The sequence below is a fragment of the Euleptes europaea genome, chromosome 12, assembly GCF_029931775.1.
Source record: "Euleptes europaea isolate rEulEur1 chromosome 12, rEulEur1.hap1, whole genome shotgun sequence".
Taxonomy (NCBI): Eukaryota; Metazoa; Chordata; class Lepidosauria; order Squamata; family Sphaerodactylidae; genus Euleptes; species Euleptes europaea.
Genome location: NC_079323.1, coordinates 16,373,359 through 16,386,535, shown reverse-complemented (window position 1 = coordinate 16,386,535; position 13,177 = coordinate 16,373,359). Strand labels below are relative to the sequence as shown.

General features: G+C 42.6%; 1 protein-coding gene across 1 annotated transcript; it reads left to right on the top strand.

Moving 5' to 3' along the window:
- The first annotated feature begins 2,153 nt into the window (after nucleotides 1–2,153).
- On the top strand, nucleotides 2,154–12,868 carry LOC130485496 (collagenase 3-like). Its single transcript, XM_056858701.1, has 10 exons — nucleotides 2,154–2,290; nucleotides 2,651–2,892; nucleotides 4,380–4,528; nucleotides 4,629–4,754; nucleotides 5,946–6,107; nucleotides 7,336–7,453; nucleotides 8,150–8,283; nucleotides 9,964–10,123; nucleotides 11,459–11,562; nucleotides 12,734–12,868. Exons 1-10 carry the CDS (start codon nucleotides 2,165–2,167, stop codon nucleotides 12,832–12,834), a joined length of 1,422 nt encoding a protein of 473 aa, XP_056714679.1. The 5' UTR covers nucleotides 2,154–2,164; the 3' UTR covers nucleotides 12,835–12,868.
- Nucleotides 12,869–13,177: the final 309 nt, after the last annotated feature.

Here is a 13,177-nt window from a genome sequence, read left to right as displayed (position 1 = left end):
AATAAAATTGGATGCAGTTGCCATGCTGCGCTTTTGCATGCAACAAAGGCTGCAACCCTAAAAGCACTCTCCTGGGCGTAAGCCCCACTGAATAAAATGGGACTTACTTACATAAGAACGTAAGAAGAGTCATGTTGGATCAGGCCAAAGGCCCATCATTCTGCTCACACAGTGGCCAACCAGCCCTAAGCATTTTAAACAATCCTCATGGAACAGTTGCTTTAGACCCTGATCATTCTGATTGTTCTTTTCTGAGGACTGTTCTCAAAGCAGTCCTATATTAAAAAGAAAATATTGGCGCTCTCTACACGAACATCATTTAAAGCCGGCACCCTTTTGCATTTTAGACATTTAACATTTAAAACAGGTTTGGGTTGAACTGGATGATATGTCCCTGGATTAGTCTCTTTTAGCTGCTTTTCAAAAATACCAGCACTTACTGAAGAAAGTGGAAGGTGAAATATTTACAGACTTTAAAACCTTTTGTCATCCGCTGATTTCAAGGGAGGGCAAACGTTATGTTTCTAGCACCTATTTAATCTTCCTTTCAGTAGGGACCAGTCACAAAATGGGTGGAGCTGGTCACAAAATTGCAGCTCGTACAAAAATTATAATGTTTCAGAGCAGGCCTGCAGTGCTAGGGTGGGGAAACTTTTTCTCTATTGTTTTCCCAAAGCAAACTACCACCACCTGCCCAAAACTGTAACTTGCCCTGCAGGGGGAAAATATACAATGACCTCTCTGTTTTCCCTGGAAGTGGAAAACACCAGCTTTGATGCACAGTGAAAGACTCAACAGTATACTCCTTTCTGATCCAGAGCCAATGTGGTATAGTGGTTAGAGAGGCAGTCACACACACTCAGCTTACAGCAGCCCTGGAGGAGGGGCAGAGAGCTACTTTTAATTGCTTGGTGAGTGACTAGTCACTAGGGTTGCCAGTAGGGTTGCCAACTTCCATATATGAGCTGGAGATCTCCTGCTATTACAATTGATCTCCAGCCGATAGAGATCAGTTCACCTGGAGAAAATGGCCGCCTTGGCAATTGGACTCTATGGCATTGAAGTCCCTCCCATCCCCAAACCCTTCCCTCCTCAGGCTCAACCCCAAAAACTTCCTGCTGGTGGCAATGAGGGACCTGGCAACCCTAGCCATTTGGAAAGCAATGAGTTATAGAAACTTGGAGCATTTTAGTACAAGCATAATCCATAAACTGAAAGGCCATTTTCAGTTGGGGGGGGGGGGCTGGGCAGACAGTGTCCTGGGGACGGCCACTGCTACCAGGCCCCCTTCTTGCCCACGTACCCACCCATTTGTCCCTACCTGTCTGTGGATATTTCCTCTGCCCTCTCACAAGCTCTTCCACTGCCTGCAATCACAGTTGCCTATTTCACCTACCTGCTCTTTTCCTGATGATGCTGGGTGGTGGGTGCTGGTATAGCTAGGAGTACCACCGCCCCCAGATGTCCCTCTGTTGTGCACCGCTCACACCCACTTCCCTGGTAGCATATGCCGTTGGAAGCATGAGTAACAAAGTACTTACAAGCAGGTAGGGGAAGGGTATGTGTGGGCATCAGAGGAGACACATGGCTGGGGAGTTAGCAGCAGCAGGCCACACCACAAGCCCTGGGCCCTGGCTGCTGACCCTCCTCAGGGTATGCTGATGCCAGCCCTATGCGTACGATCCACTTCTGTTGTCAAATAAGCTTAATGATGGCCGTTCTTCATCTCTCTGGTGGTGAACAGCCATTTGTGGGTGGTTTGGATGCTCTCATGCAGCCAGTCTGCACATATTTCTTGCTTCAGAATGCTCAACAAAAGGCAAAAAGGAAAGAACTTTAGGTATAAAAGGTCAAAGAGGTAACTGCAAAGTAATCAAAATTGTTCTGGGACTCTACACTTCCCACAGTGGCCAGGAATATGCTGAGCCCATGTTTACATAAAGACATGGTCTTGAAGCCACTAGCGGGATAGCAGATTCCCAAAACCATGCCTTCTTGGTGGTGGGGAGAGGCAGGGAAACGACTGTGTAAGCATGTTTACTTTACAGTCACTAGGAAGTTGTAACTTGTCTCAGAGAGGTGAGTCATTCATCCAGATCTATAAAAGTCAAACCATTTTACAGGCTAAACAATCAGAGTTCCCAAACCTTTGAATCCATCCAGCATGATGCGCTCCATCTCTGCAGCTGCCTTCTTTCTCTTGCTTGGCTTCTCAGTGTGTTTCAGGCTGCCTTTGTCAGACGAAGATGACAGCGATGAATTCACCAAGGAAGATTTTGCATTTGCAGAGGTACATCTTCGTTCTCTTGTGTATATTCTTCCCCTCTTGCCTCTGCCTTTCTCTCACTCCTTCTGTTAATTTCCTCTCTACTGAAACTTATTATCTTCAGGGCACAGACCTTCCTTTTTGCTTAAAGTACCTTCCACAATCTTGGAAATAACAATTATAATATCATATCACCGTTGTGCGTTATTTTTCAGTATGTATTGCACTGTTTTATTGCACTGTTTGTATGTTTTCATTGCACTCTCTTCTAATTCTGTAATCTGCCTTGAGTCTCAACAGAAAGAGACTATACATGAAGTAAGTAACACTACCATGTTGCAGCATCGTTAGTTGCAAAAATTCTTGTTCTTTTCTTCTCCACAGCGCTATCTAAAGGCTCATTACAATCTCGAGTCCAATCCTTCAGGCCTGCTGAAGAAGTCGGCCAATTCGATGGCATCCAAACTTAGAGAAATGCAAGCATTTTTTGGACTGGAGGTGACAGGCAAGCTTGATGAAGAAACCTTTGAGCTGATGCAAGAGCCAAGGTGTGGCGTCCCTGATGTGGGGGAATACAATTTTTTCCCTCGAAAACTGAAATGGGCACACAATAATTTAACGTACAGGTAAATTGTTCAAAATCTTTGTGTTGATGTATGTCCATGCCATGCCAGCAGACATGCAATGCTATGTTCAGAGACATACTATGCTATGTTTAGAGAGCTGGGGTTGACTCACTCTTCAGTATGGGCTCCTAAGTATGTAAAAGAAACTGTCCAATGCAGTCTGACCAACGCTGAGTCTGTCTCTCAGTACTTCCTAAGCAAGAGCTTCGCAGGTAGGGTTGCCAGGTCCCTCTATGCCACTGGGGGGAGGTTTTTTGGGACAGAGCCAGAGGAGTGCGAGGTTTGGGGAGGGGAGGGACTTTAATGCCATAGAGTCCAATGGCCAAAGCGGCCATTTTCTCCTGGGGAACTGATCTCTATCGGCTGGAGATCATTTGTAATAGCGGGAGATCTCCAGCTAGTACCTGGAGGTTGGCAACCCTATTTGCAGGTGTCTTCCTTTAGTAACTCACAGATGTAAAGCAAATGGTTTTCCACAGAGCTTCAGCTCTTTTACTCAGAACTTATTTTCTGGGGCAGGCTCAGGCTCATGACATGTTGTGCTTTGAAATCATGTAAGCTACCTTTCTGTAATTGTTTAATGCTAGTGCTGTTCCTCATGTTAACAACATGTGGAAGAAAATTAAGATGCAGCATCTGTGAGCTCTGTATATTTGAGCTACCTCTACACCTTCGAAGGGCAAGCAAGCCTTTGAGTTTGCTTTATCTTGCCTACAGAATTTTATTTTAATGCAGCAATTGGTGGGTTAGGATGGAGCCAAAGAGTTTTGGGGAACACGTGTCAGGATGCCCCCAAAAGAAAAACAGAAATAAGGTGTTCAATAACTTGCTGCCGATTCAACCATCAGAATCCTTAGGGGGAACTGTGTGGCTTTATATTTAACACTGTACATTGACCACATAGGATGGCAGCAGTACAATTTAAATGCATACGAACTAGAAAGCAAATCACGACCAAGTCAATGAGAAATAACTTCCGAGTAGAATTAAGATGCCAGTCCAGCTGAATCAGTGGGGCTTGAACGGCTTTAACTTTGTATGGACTGTATCTTTTATGTGTGTGTGCATGTGTAAAGTGCTGTCAAGTCACACCCGACTTATGGCAACCCCAGCAAGGGGATTTCAAGGCAAGTGGTTTGCCATTGTCTTCCTCTGTGGAATCTTCCTCAGTGGTTTCCCTTCCAAGTACCACTGACCTTGCTTAGCTTTCAAGATCTGAGGAAACTGGGCTATACCATGCTGCCTTCCCTTTCCTGTATCCTTTATAGCTATTTTTTAAAGGAAGTTAATATATTATAATTCTACAGTTAAAAAAACCATCCTCATTTTGTAATGGAAAAACCACACCTCTGAAATAGGAAGGTGTGTATTTGTTAAACTGAGAGTGGAGGAAGATTTCTTACCTTGGGACCATTATCACAGGAGCATGTAGCATTATTAATTGAGTCGACAAAGTATCAGTTGAAAATATGGCTTTTGTCTGACAGGATTGAAAATTACACCCCAGACCTGACAAAGGCGGAAGTGGACAAGGCGTTCAAAAAAGCTTTCAAAGTGTGGTCTGACGTGACGCCACTCAACTTCACTAGGATCCGCAGCGGGATGGCAGACATCATGATCTCCTTTGGAAGGAGAGGTAACGAGAGAGAAAGTGCTGTGCTTAGCTGTGTTATCTCTTGTATTGCTTATCAGTTTAAAATACTAATAGCTTTTATTGATTTTTCCTATGCTTGCAGAGCACGGTGACTTCTATCCCTTTGATGGACCTTCTGGACTACTGGCTCATGCTTTCCCTCCGGGACCAAAAGTTGGAGGAGATGCTCATTTTGATGAGGATGAACTCTGGTCAACAGATTCTAAAGGTGATGCACTTAAAAAATAATTTATATTGGGGCCAAGTGGATTGTTGTTTCCAAAGGAATAGGCCTGGTGGGCTTTCTAATGGAATAGAATTGTAGTTCACTGCAATGATTATTGTAGGCATCACCTGCTTTTACTGCATTGCCTGCATTACCTTTGCAATTCCACTACATTGTCTATAGTATACCTTGCCTTAGGCAGTTTGTTGTTAGCATTGTCTATTAATTCTGTAAAGATAAAGGTAGTCCCCTGTGCAAGCACTGGCTCAATACTGACCCATGGGGTGATGTCATATCATGACATTTACCAGGCACACTATGTTTACGGGGTGATTTGCCATTGCCTTCCCCAGTCGTCTATGCTTTACCCCCATTTTACCAACCTCGGAAGGATGGAAGGCTGAGTCAACCTTGAGCCGGCTACCTGAAACTGACTTCCATTGGGATCGAACTCAGGTCGTGAGCAGAGCTTTGACTGAAGTACTGCAGCTTGCCACTCTGAGTCATGGGGCTTAATTCTGTACTATCGCATTATTCATTGGTTGTCTCACACTATCTGATTGCATTGTTTTATACTCTGTAATATGCCCTGAGTCTCAGTGAGAAAAACACGCTATAAAAAATGAATGAATGAATGAACCACATTCCACAAGAAGTTAGAGGGACAAGGTTTAGCTAGCAAATTGTTTCGCAAGCAGATTCTCCTTTTTTTGCAGAAATGGATGGTGATTCATAACTCTTCACATTAATAATTACACCAACCATAACTAAACAGTGTGTGTGATTATTACTTGTCATTCATTACTCATAATTATTTAAATAAAACAATAAATAAAACTAGTGCCTCTGCCATACACAGGTAGGCACCATGAGTAGTCTGTTGGTATTCATGTTTTCTTGGAAGTCAGTTCCCTTTAATTCAGTGGTGGATAGGTGTATATAGGATTGCAGCTTTCCTTTGACTCATTCCATTGGGATTAAAATGTGTCCAAGTAGATCCTGGAATGTTTAAGACTAACAGGTAATAGTTCCCATCTCGGTGTACAGGGAACTGTTGTGAATAATGCATCATGTTTTCGTATGTTAACATATATTACAAAAAAGAAGGCATTCAGTGAAAAAAATTAGGCTAAGGCAGTCATTCAATATCAGATTTTGTTGCTTCATTAGTAATATGGACGTGCTGTTTTCTAGGCTACAACCTGTTCCTTGTTGCTGCCCATGAATTTGGTCATTCCTTGGGGCTTGAGCATTCTAGAGACCCAGGAGCCCTGATGTATCCTGTCTACACATACACCGGCAACACTGGCTTCATACTTCCAGATGACGATGTACAAGGAATCCAGGTCCTCTATGGTATGTCTGCCTTTCTGCTCTTTCCTTGGTTTGCATAAATATTATCCTGTGGTCGAACTTGTGGGTAGCAAATTTCCCCGGGCTTCCTCTTCACCAGGATGATGATGCAAGAAAGCCATTGTAAGACCTTGTGTACATATATAAAATCATAGGTTTCATACACACACACACGAGCGCGCGCGCACACACACACACACACACAAATTCCAAATTTCATACATATGTGCCTAATTTGTTCAACCAATCTCAATACATTTCACCTTTAGCAGCATTTAGCAGCCTCTTATCCCACCTGCACTCACTCCCAACAACACATAATTTAATCTACTTGAATACTTTTTTAGACACCTGCAGCATGTCACCTGAGCTGAGTCTAATCTTCAGCCTTCCCAGAATTCATGGGCTGAAATACAGCAGATTCACTGCCTCTCACCTCCACAGAGGCTATCTGATCCATATATTAAGATCAATCGTGTGATATATAGTTCTTTGGACTACGCCATGCCAGATGGTTAAGTGGGAGGGATCACATGTTGGAGTGCTCCTGACATTTAGGGCAAAAAAACACAACTTCCTCTGTGTAGAAAAATAGCATATATGGAAGATCTAGACTATAGACTAGCGCAGGCTAGCATTATCTCATCAGATCTCAGAAGCTAAGCAGGATTGGCCCTGGTCAGTATTTGGATGGGAGACTACCAAAGAATGCGAGGGTCACTACAAGGGTCAGGCAATGGCAAACCACCTCTGAACATCTCTTGCCTATGGAATTGGTATAGGTTGGCTGTGTTGACAGAAAAAAAGATAATAACTCTAGTTTTCTGTTGCCAGGGAGAGTTTTGTGCAGGAGAGAATTAAAAAATGCACGTATCTCTCCAGCTCTGGAATGTTACCGTTCAGTAGATCCATACCAACTAATTTATCTGAATTTGTAGCCGAGCCTTAAGATTCATGCTGTGGAGGGAGGGAGGGGTTTGGGGAGGGGAGGGATCTCCGAGAAGATACAATGCCACAGAGTCCTCCCTCCAAAGTAGCCATTTTCTCCAGCAGAACTGACCTCTGTTTTCTGGAGATTAGTTGTAATTCCAGGAAATCTCCAGTTCCCATCTGGGGCTGGCAGCCCTATAAATGTCATAAAATATTGAAGAAATGTATCAGGATGCCATGAATATATAGCTTTAGCCTGTGAGAAGACATTTACAACACATCTTGTAATTTACTGGCACAGGTAAAGGAGAACATGATCCACATCCTGATCACCCCAAAACTCCTGAGAAATGTGATGCAAATTTGGCCCTTGATGCAATAACAGACCTTCGAGGAGAAACAATGATATTCAAGGACAGGTGAGATGCAAATGAAGCAGTTAGTTTATGTACATGGATTCTGAGCTGTATATATGATCTGTGAACTCCACTCTGCTGATGGAACTTTCTCTCCCCCACTCCCACAGTAGAGCCCATGCCCCCTGAAATTCTGTTCCCAGGGTCTGTGGTGGTATGTAGTGGGAGAAGAAATCTGCAAAATACCTCCCCACACACACACACACACTGGTGGCAGAAGTGAACTGGTGGAAATAGATTATAGTATCCAACCCTTGACAAAAGGACTATGATAAAGTATGATGCTGAATTGTTCTCATGCAAAGCTGCATGTTTTAAGACACCATGCAAAATGCAGCTTACCACTCACCTGTGGAGTCTTGCCAGAAGTTTGATAATCCCCCTATCCCTGCTGCCTGCCTAGACATTCAAAAAAGGGGGGTGAGGTACATTCAGCTTGGTGGGTTCTGAGTTGTTTCAGTGCCAGATATGATAGTCATTTCATAGACCACTTCATGCACTAGAATGCGCATTTTTGTGCCTGCATCTCAAGCAAGACTCATGCTAGTCATTTAAATTCAGAATCCTCCATATATTTTTCTGTTTGTCCGGAGCGTTAATTTGCGGAACACTTTAAATATGCTGCTTTCTTTTTAACGAGGACTGATCAGTTAAATATCACCATGGTTTTCACCAAAAACGTTCCTCTTCCTATAACAGGTTCTTCTGGCGCCTACACCCTCAGATGGTTGAGACAGAATTGGTACAAATTAAATCATTTTGGCCAGAAATGCCAGCCAAGATCGATGCTGCCTATGAGCACCCCACCAGTGACCACGTGCTGCTTTTTAGGGGTAAGTCTACAAGAGGAAGACCCATCATGAGATGGACTGACTCAATCAAGGAAGCCACAGCCCTCATTTTGCAAGGCCTGAATAAGGATGCTAACAATAGGACATTTTGGAGGTCATTAAGACATAGGATCACCATGAGTCGGAACCGACTTGATGTCACTTAACCCAGAGACACTTCCGCAGAGACCAGAAAAGAACAACGAAGGCCCCATTCTGGGTGTTGTGTGCCGCTGGAGTAAACTGGTGACAGCAGCAGTAGCAGACAAGCAGCACAATCATAACCTGAGCTATACACTTTAAAATTCATTAAAAAGTTAAAATCTAAGTCAAGGGGCTTAGAAGGGTGTGAATCAGCTTATGATTGAACATTGAAAGTCTTCGTTTGGACCTTTCTCAGAAAGGCAGACTATAAACTATGTTAATCAACAAACAGAACAAATTGCAGGGTGCTTTGTCCATTTTCAGTAGCAGCAATTTGGTCCCATTCTAGCAATTTGGTCCCATTCTAGCAATTTGGTCCCATTCTTAGTAAATGGCTACTTGTGTCAAGGGTTGAGGTAGAGTCAGCCAGGGGCTTTCTTTAATCAAATTCCTTAGGACATCTTTCATTTCTGAAGAGAAGGAATGGATTTCCCATCCTACAAGGAGTTTGCTTTGATTAAGTAGGGTTTGTTGCTTTACTAGACCATTACTCCAGCCAAATGGGATATCACTTGGTAGGAAAGAGGTTCTTTCTGTTAGGTCAAAGGAACTCTTGGGTCTTCTCTGGCCCATTGGGTCATTTTCCTAGCCATCAATCCCAAAGGGCAAATTAAAATGTGTATCATGAAATGATCTGCTTACACTAGCATAGGTTGCAAGAACAAGACAGCTGCAGGACGCTACAGTAGGGTTGCCAACCTCCAGGTACTGGCTGGAGATCTCCTGCTACTATAACTGATCTCCAGCTGATGGAGAAAATGGCCACTTCGGCAATTGGACTCTAGGCATTGAAGTCCCTCCCCTCCCCAAACCCCGCCCTCCTCAGGCTACGCCCCCAAAACCTCCTGCCAGTGGCAGAGGAGGACCTGGCAAGCCTACGCAAAGCTCATGGTGTAAGCGTGAGCCACTCACTCTCAGCCAAACCTACCTCACAGGGTGATTGTGAGGATAAAATCGAGGAGGTGGAAGCCATGTGAGCCATGTTGAGTTTCCTGGTAGAAAGGTAGGATAGAAATCTAATCAATAAACATTTTGGCACAATAGTTAATCAGTGCAGCTCCAAATTTTATAAATATAGATGATCAGAACCAGTGTGAGTTGTCCTGGAAAACACCCCATGGATTGGGTTCCTGAACAATAACCTACTTTAGAAAGCATTTTAAGGGCCAAAAGTGAGCACTTTTAAGTGTTTTTGCTTTCCAGAGTGCAGAGTTAAGCACATGACTTAATTTCCCTATTAAAAAAAGGGGGACTTAAACATGCATACCTTCGGATGGATCTTAATGTTTTATTGCAAGTGTTTACTTCATCCACTTCATCCTCACTTAATAACTGTGGGATGAATGGTCCTCAATCTTATTTTAGAGAATGGGAACAGAGGTTGAGAGAGTAACATGTCTTATGGAATGCTATGAGCACTTAATCAAACTGCAGTTTTGAACCCAGTTAATCTAATATATGATTCACATTTACTCTCAGGCAAGAAATTCTGGGCTCTGAAGGGATATGACATAGTAGAAGGCTATCCCAAAAAACTTTATGAATTGGGATTTCCAAGATCTGTGAAGACAGTAGATGCAGCTGTCCACCTCAGTGACACTGGTAAAACTCTCTTTTTCACCGGAGAAACATATTGGAGGTACGTTGGAGATTTTGCTCATCCAATAGAGCTGCTCTATCAGTGAGCTCATCTGCTTCTCTCTTGCTTGTTCTTGCTGATCTGAGAACCACACCTTTAAGTCATTTTTGTGTTTGGCTTTCAAATTTCTGAAATATTAGTATTTTTTTCTGAAATATTAGTATTTTTTTCTGAAATATTAGTATTTTTTTCTGAAATATTAGTATTTCAGAAATATTAGTATTTTTTTACCAAAGTATGGCGATGGTATAGATATGATTTCTGGATTTTCATTTAATGGAACCTGTTTTAATTCACATTTTCTCTGTGTCAGAATGACACTTAAAAACTCAATCCTAAATAGATTGGAATCAGTGGGCTTAGAAGGGTATGAGTCTGTTTAGGATTGCACTGAGTCTCTCTTCCTCGACCTAGCCTATCTCACAGGCTTCTTGGAAGGATAAAATGGGGAGGAGAGAGCAAAACATGCTGCTCTGAGCTCAGTGGACAAAGTGGGGAAGATTAAATAGGTAATAATAAAATGTGGAACTGGGGAAAGGCTATTGCTCAGTGGTAAAGCATCTGCTTTGCGCGCAGAAAGTTCCAGGTTCAATCCCCGACATCTCCAGTGAAAAGGATCACACAGTAGGTGATGTGAAAGACCTGTTGACATCCTGGAGAGCCGCCACCAGTCAAAGCAGATTATACTGACCTCAACAGACCAAAAGTCTGATGCAATACAAGGCAGATTCATGTATTGAGATTTACTTGTGTGTGAGGTACACATGAACATGTGAACCTGTCTTATACTGAGTCAGACTGTTGGTCCATCAAGGTCAGTATTGTCTACTCAGATTGGCAGCTGCCCTCCAAGGTCTCTGGCAGTGGTCTTTCTTATCACCTCCTTCCTGATCCTTTCCACTGGAGAAGCTGGGGATTGAAACTGGAACTTTCTGCATGCCAAACAGATGCTCTACATCTGAGCCACAGCCCCTCCCTGAAGTAGAAAGGGAAAGGAATGCAGCTTCCTGCCAAAAGAGATGTGTTATACTAGTGTGTGTGTGTGTGGCCACCGAATATAGACTTTTCTGTCCAGACAGCTGTTTACGAGCTGATTATATATACGTATTTTTAAAAGCTTACTACAGCTTTCGTATTTCTGCTTTTATGATTCTTTTAAAATCTCTATTTTATTTTATTTATTTACATTATTATAGTTTACCTATCTCATTGGGACTCATGTTTATGTTGTGTACATGTGTATAGTAACCTGAATTTGTGTACTTCATGGAATAGAATCGCAAACATGTATACACTTCAAATAAATACACTTATTTTTTGTCCTCTTTCATATAGGTATGATGAACAAAGCCAATTTATGGACAAAGGCTACCCTAGAAACATAGAGGATGACTTTCCAGGGATTGGTAACCGAGTAGATGCAGCCTACCAGAAAAATGGTATGTATTTTCATTTTGATTCTCCCCCATGTTGCTAAGAGGACACACTCCTAGAAGGATTAGGGGATTAGACAGATTGGTAGAGGATAAGTCTATCAGTGGCTACTAGCCATGGTGACTAAAGGGTACCTCCACATTCAGAGGCAATAAACCTCTAAATACCTGTGCCAGGAGGCAACCTCAGGGGAAGGCCTTGGTGTTTATGCCCTGCTGTTGGCCCTTCAGAGTAACTGTTTGGGTACTGTGAACTTGACTAGATGGACCACTAAGTCTGATCCAGCAGGGCTCTTCTTATGTTCTTATGATGATGTCAGCCCAAATAATAGCCCGGTACTAAGCGCGTTGACTAAAAAGTATATCACCTAGGAAGCAAGTGGCCTTGATCCAGCAGATGGTGACTATGCATGCCGTCTTAGTCACATGTAACAATGTGCAAGCATCGATGAACTCAGTGGGACTTACTTTTGAGTCAACATGCCTAGAATATGGTTGCATATCCTCCTGAAAACCATGTTGCTTAAATTAGTCCCAACAAATTAGTTCCATCCTTTCAATAACCATTTGATTGGAGCCAGGGGGTGTTTTCAAGACCAACATTAAACAACTTCAGAACTGGGAACAGAACTCAAGTTTTCTTGGCTGGCTCCTAGTTCAGCACTCATAGCCCAGAAAACATGTTCCTTGTTCTTTCTGACAGCTTTAAAGCAATGTCAGACTCCTGAATGCTTATATCTAGTGCTAGACACCAAAATGTAAAGAAGCTGAATTACTATATACACATTTTGGCTGGGCAGCACCCTCTAAATGCAAAGATCCTCTAAATCCTCTGCGTAACTTGTGAGTCCCCAAGTTGAACATAATGTACATTCATAATTTCGAACCTACCTTCTGTTTATGTTACCTGTTTGTGACTGGGAAAAGAAGGGGGTTGCTAAACACCCGGCAGGTTGCCAGATATGTGGCTAGTAGACCACATTTCGTAAACTGAGTGAATTAGCAGCCACGCTGGACTACTCTAATGCTTAGATCAACAAATCAGATTTTAAACTGGATCCCCCCCCAAATCCCACCCAATATTGCGTTTTTAAAATATGAAATGAATACTAGTAACAAAACCAATGGTAACAACACATCACTGCAATTCCATCACACTGCTCTTCTTTTCCCTCAGGTTATATATACTTTTTCAATGGACCACTGCAGTTTGAATACAGCATCTGGAGTGAAAGAATTGTTCGGATCATGAACACCAACTCGATTTTCTTCTGCTGATTGCATTGGGCCAGGTTCTGAGCTGTGGAACACTCTGTTACCCTTAAAGAGGAATACTGGGGGAATAGGGTATTATCTTTTTTTTTTTTTAAACCCAGAAGCTTGATTCTGTGAATAAGCTCTGGTAATTTTGCTATCTAATGTATACTGTATATATGGGACTGTATAGTGCTACGTACATCAGTCTGGAACTGAATTAAATTAAAAAGGGGTAGAATGAACTCATAAGCATTTTGAGGGGCATTACGGTATTTAAAAGTAAAAAGAGGTCAATTTTCCTGTCAAGTGCTAAAAGGGAGTGATTCTGAGGGAATACTACCACTGCAGAAATATACAAGGCAAT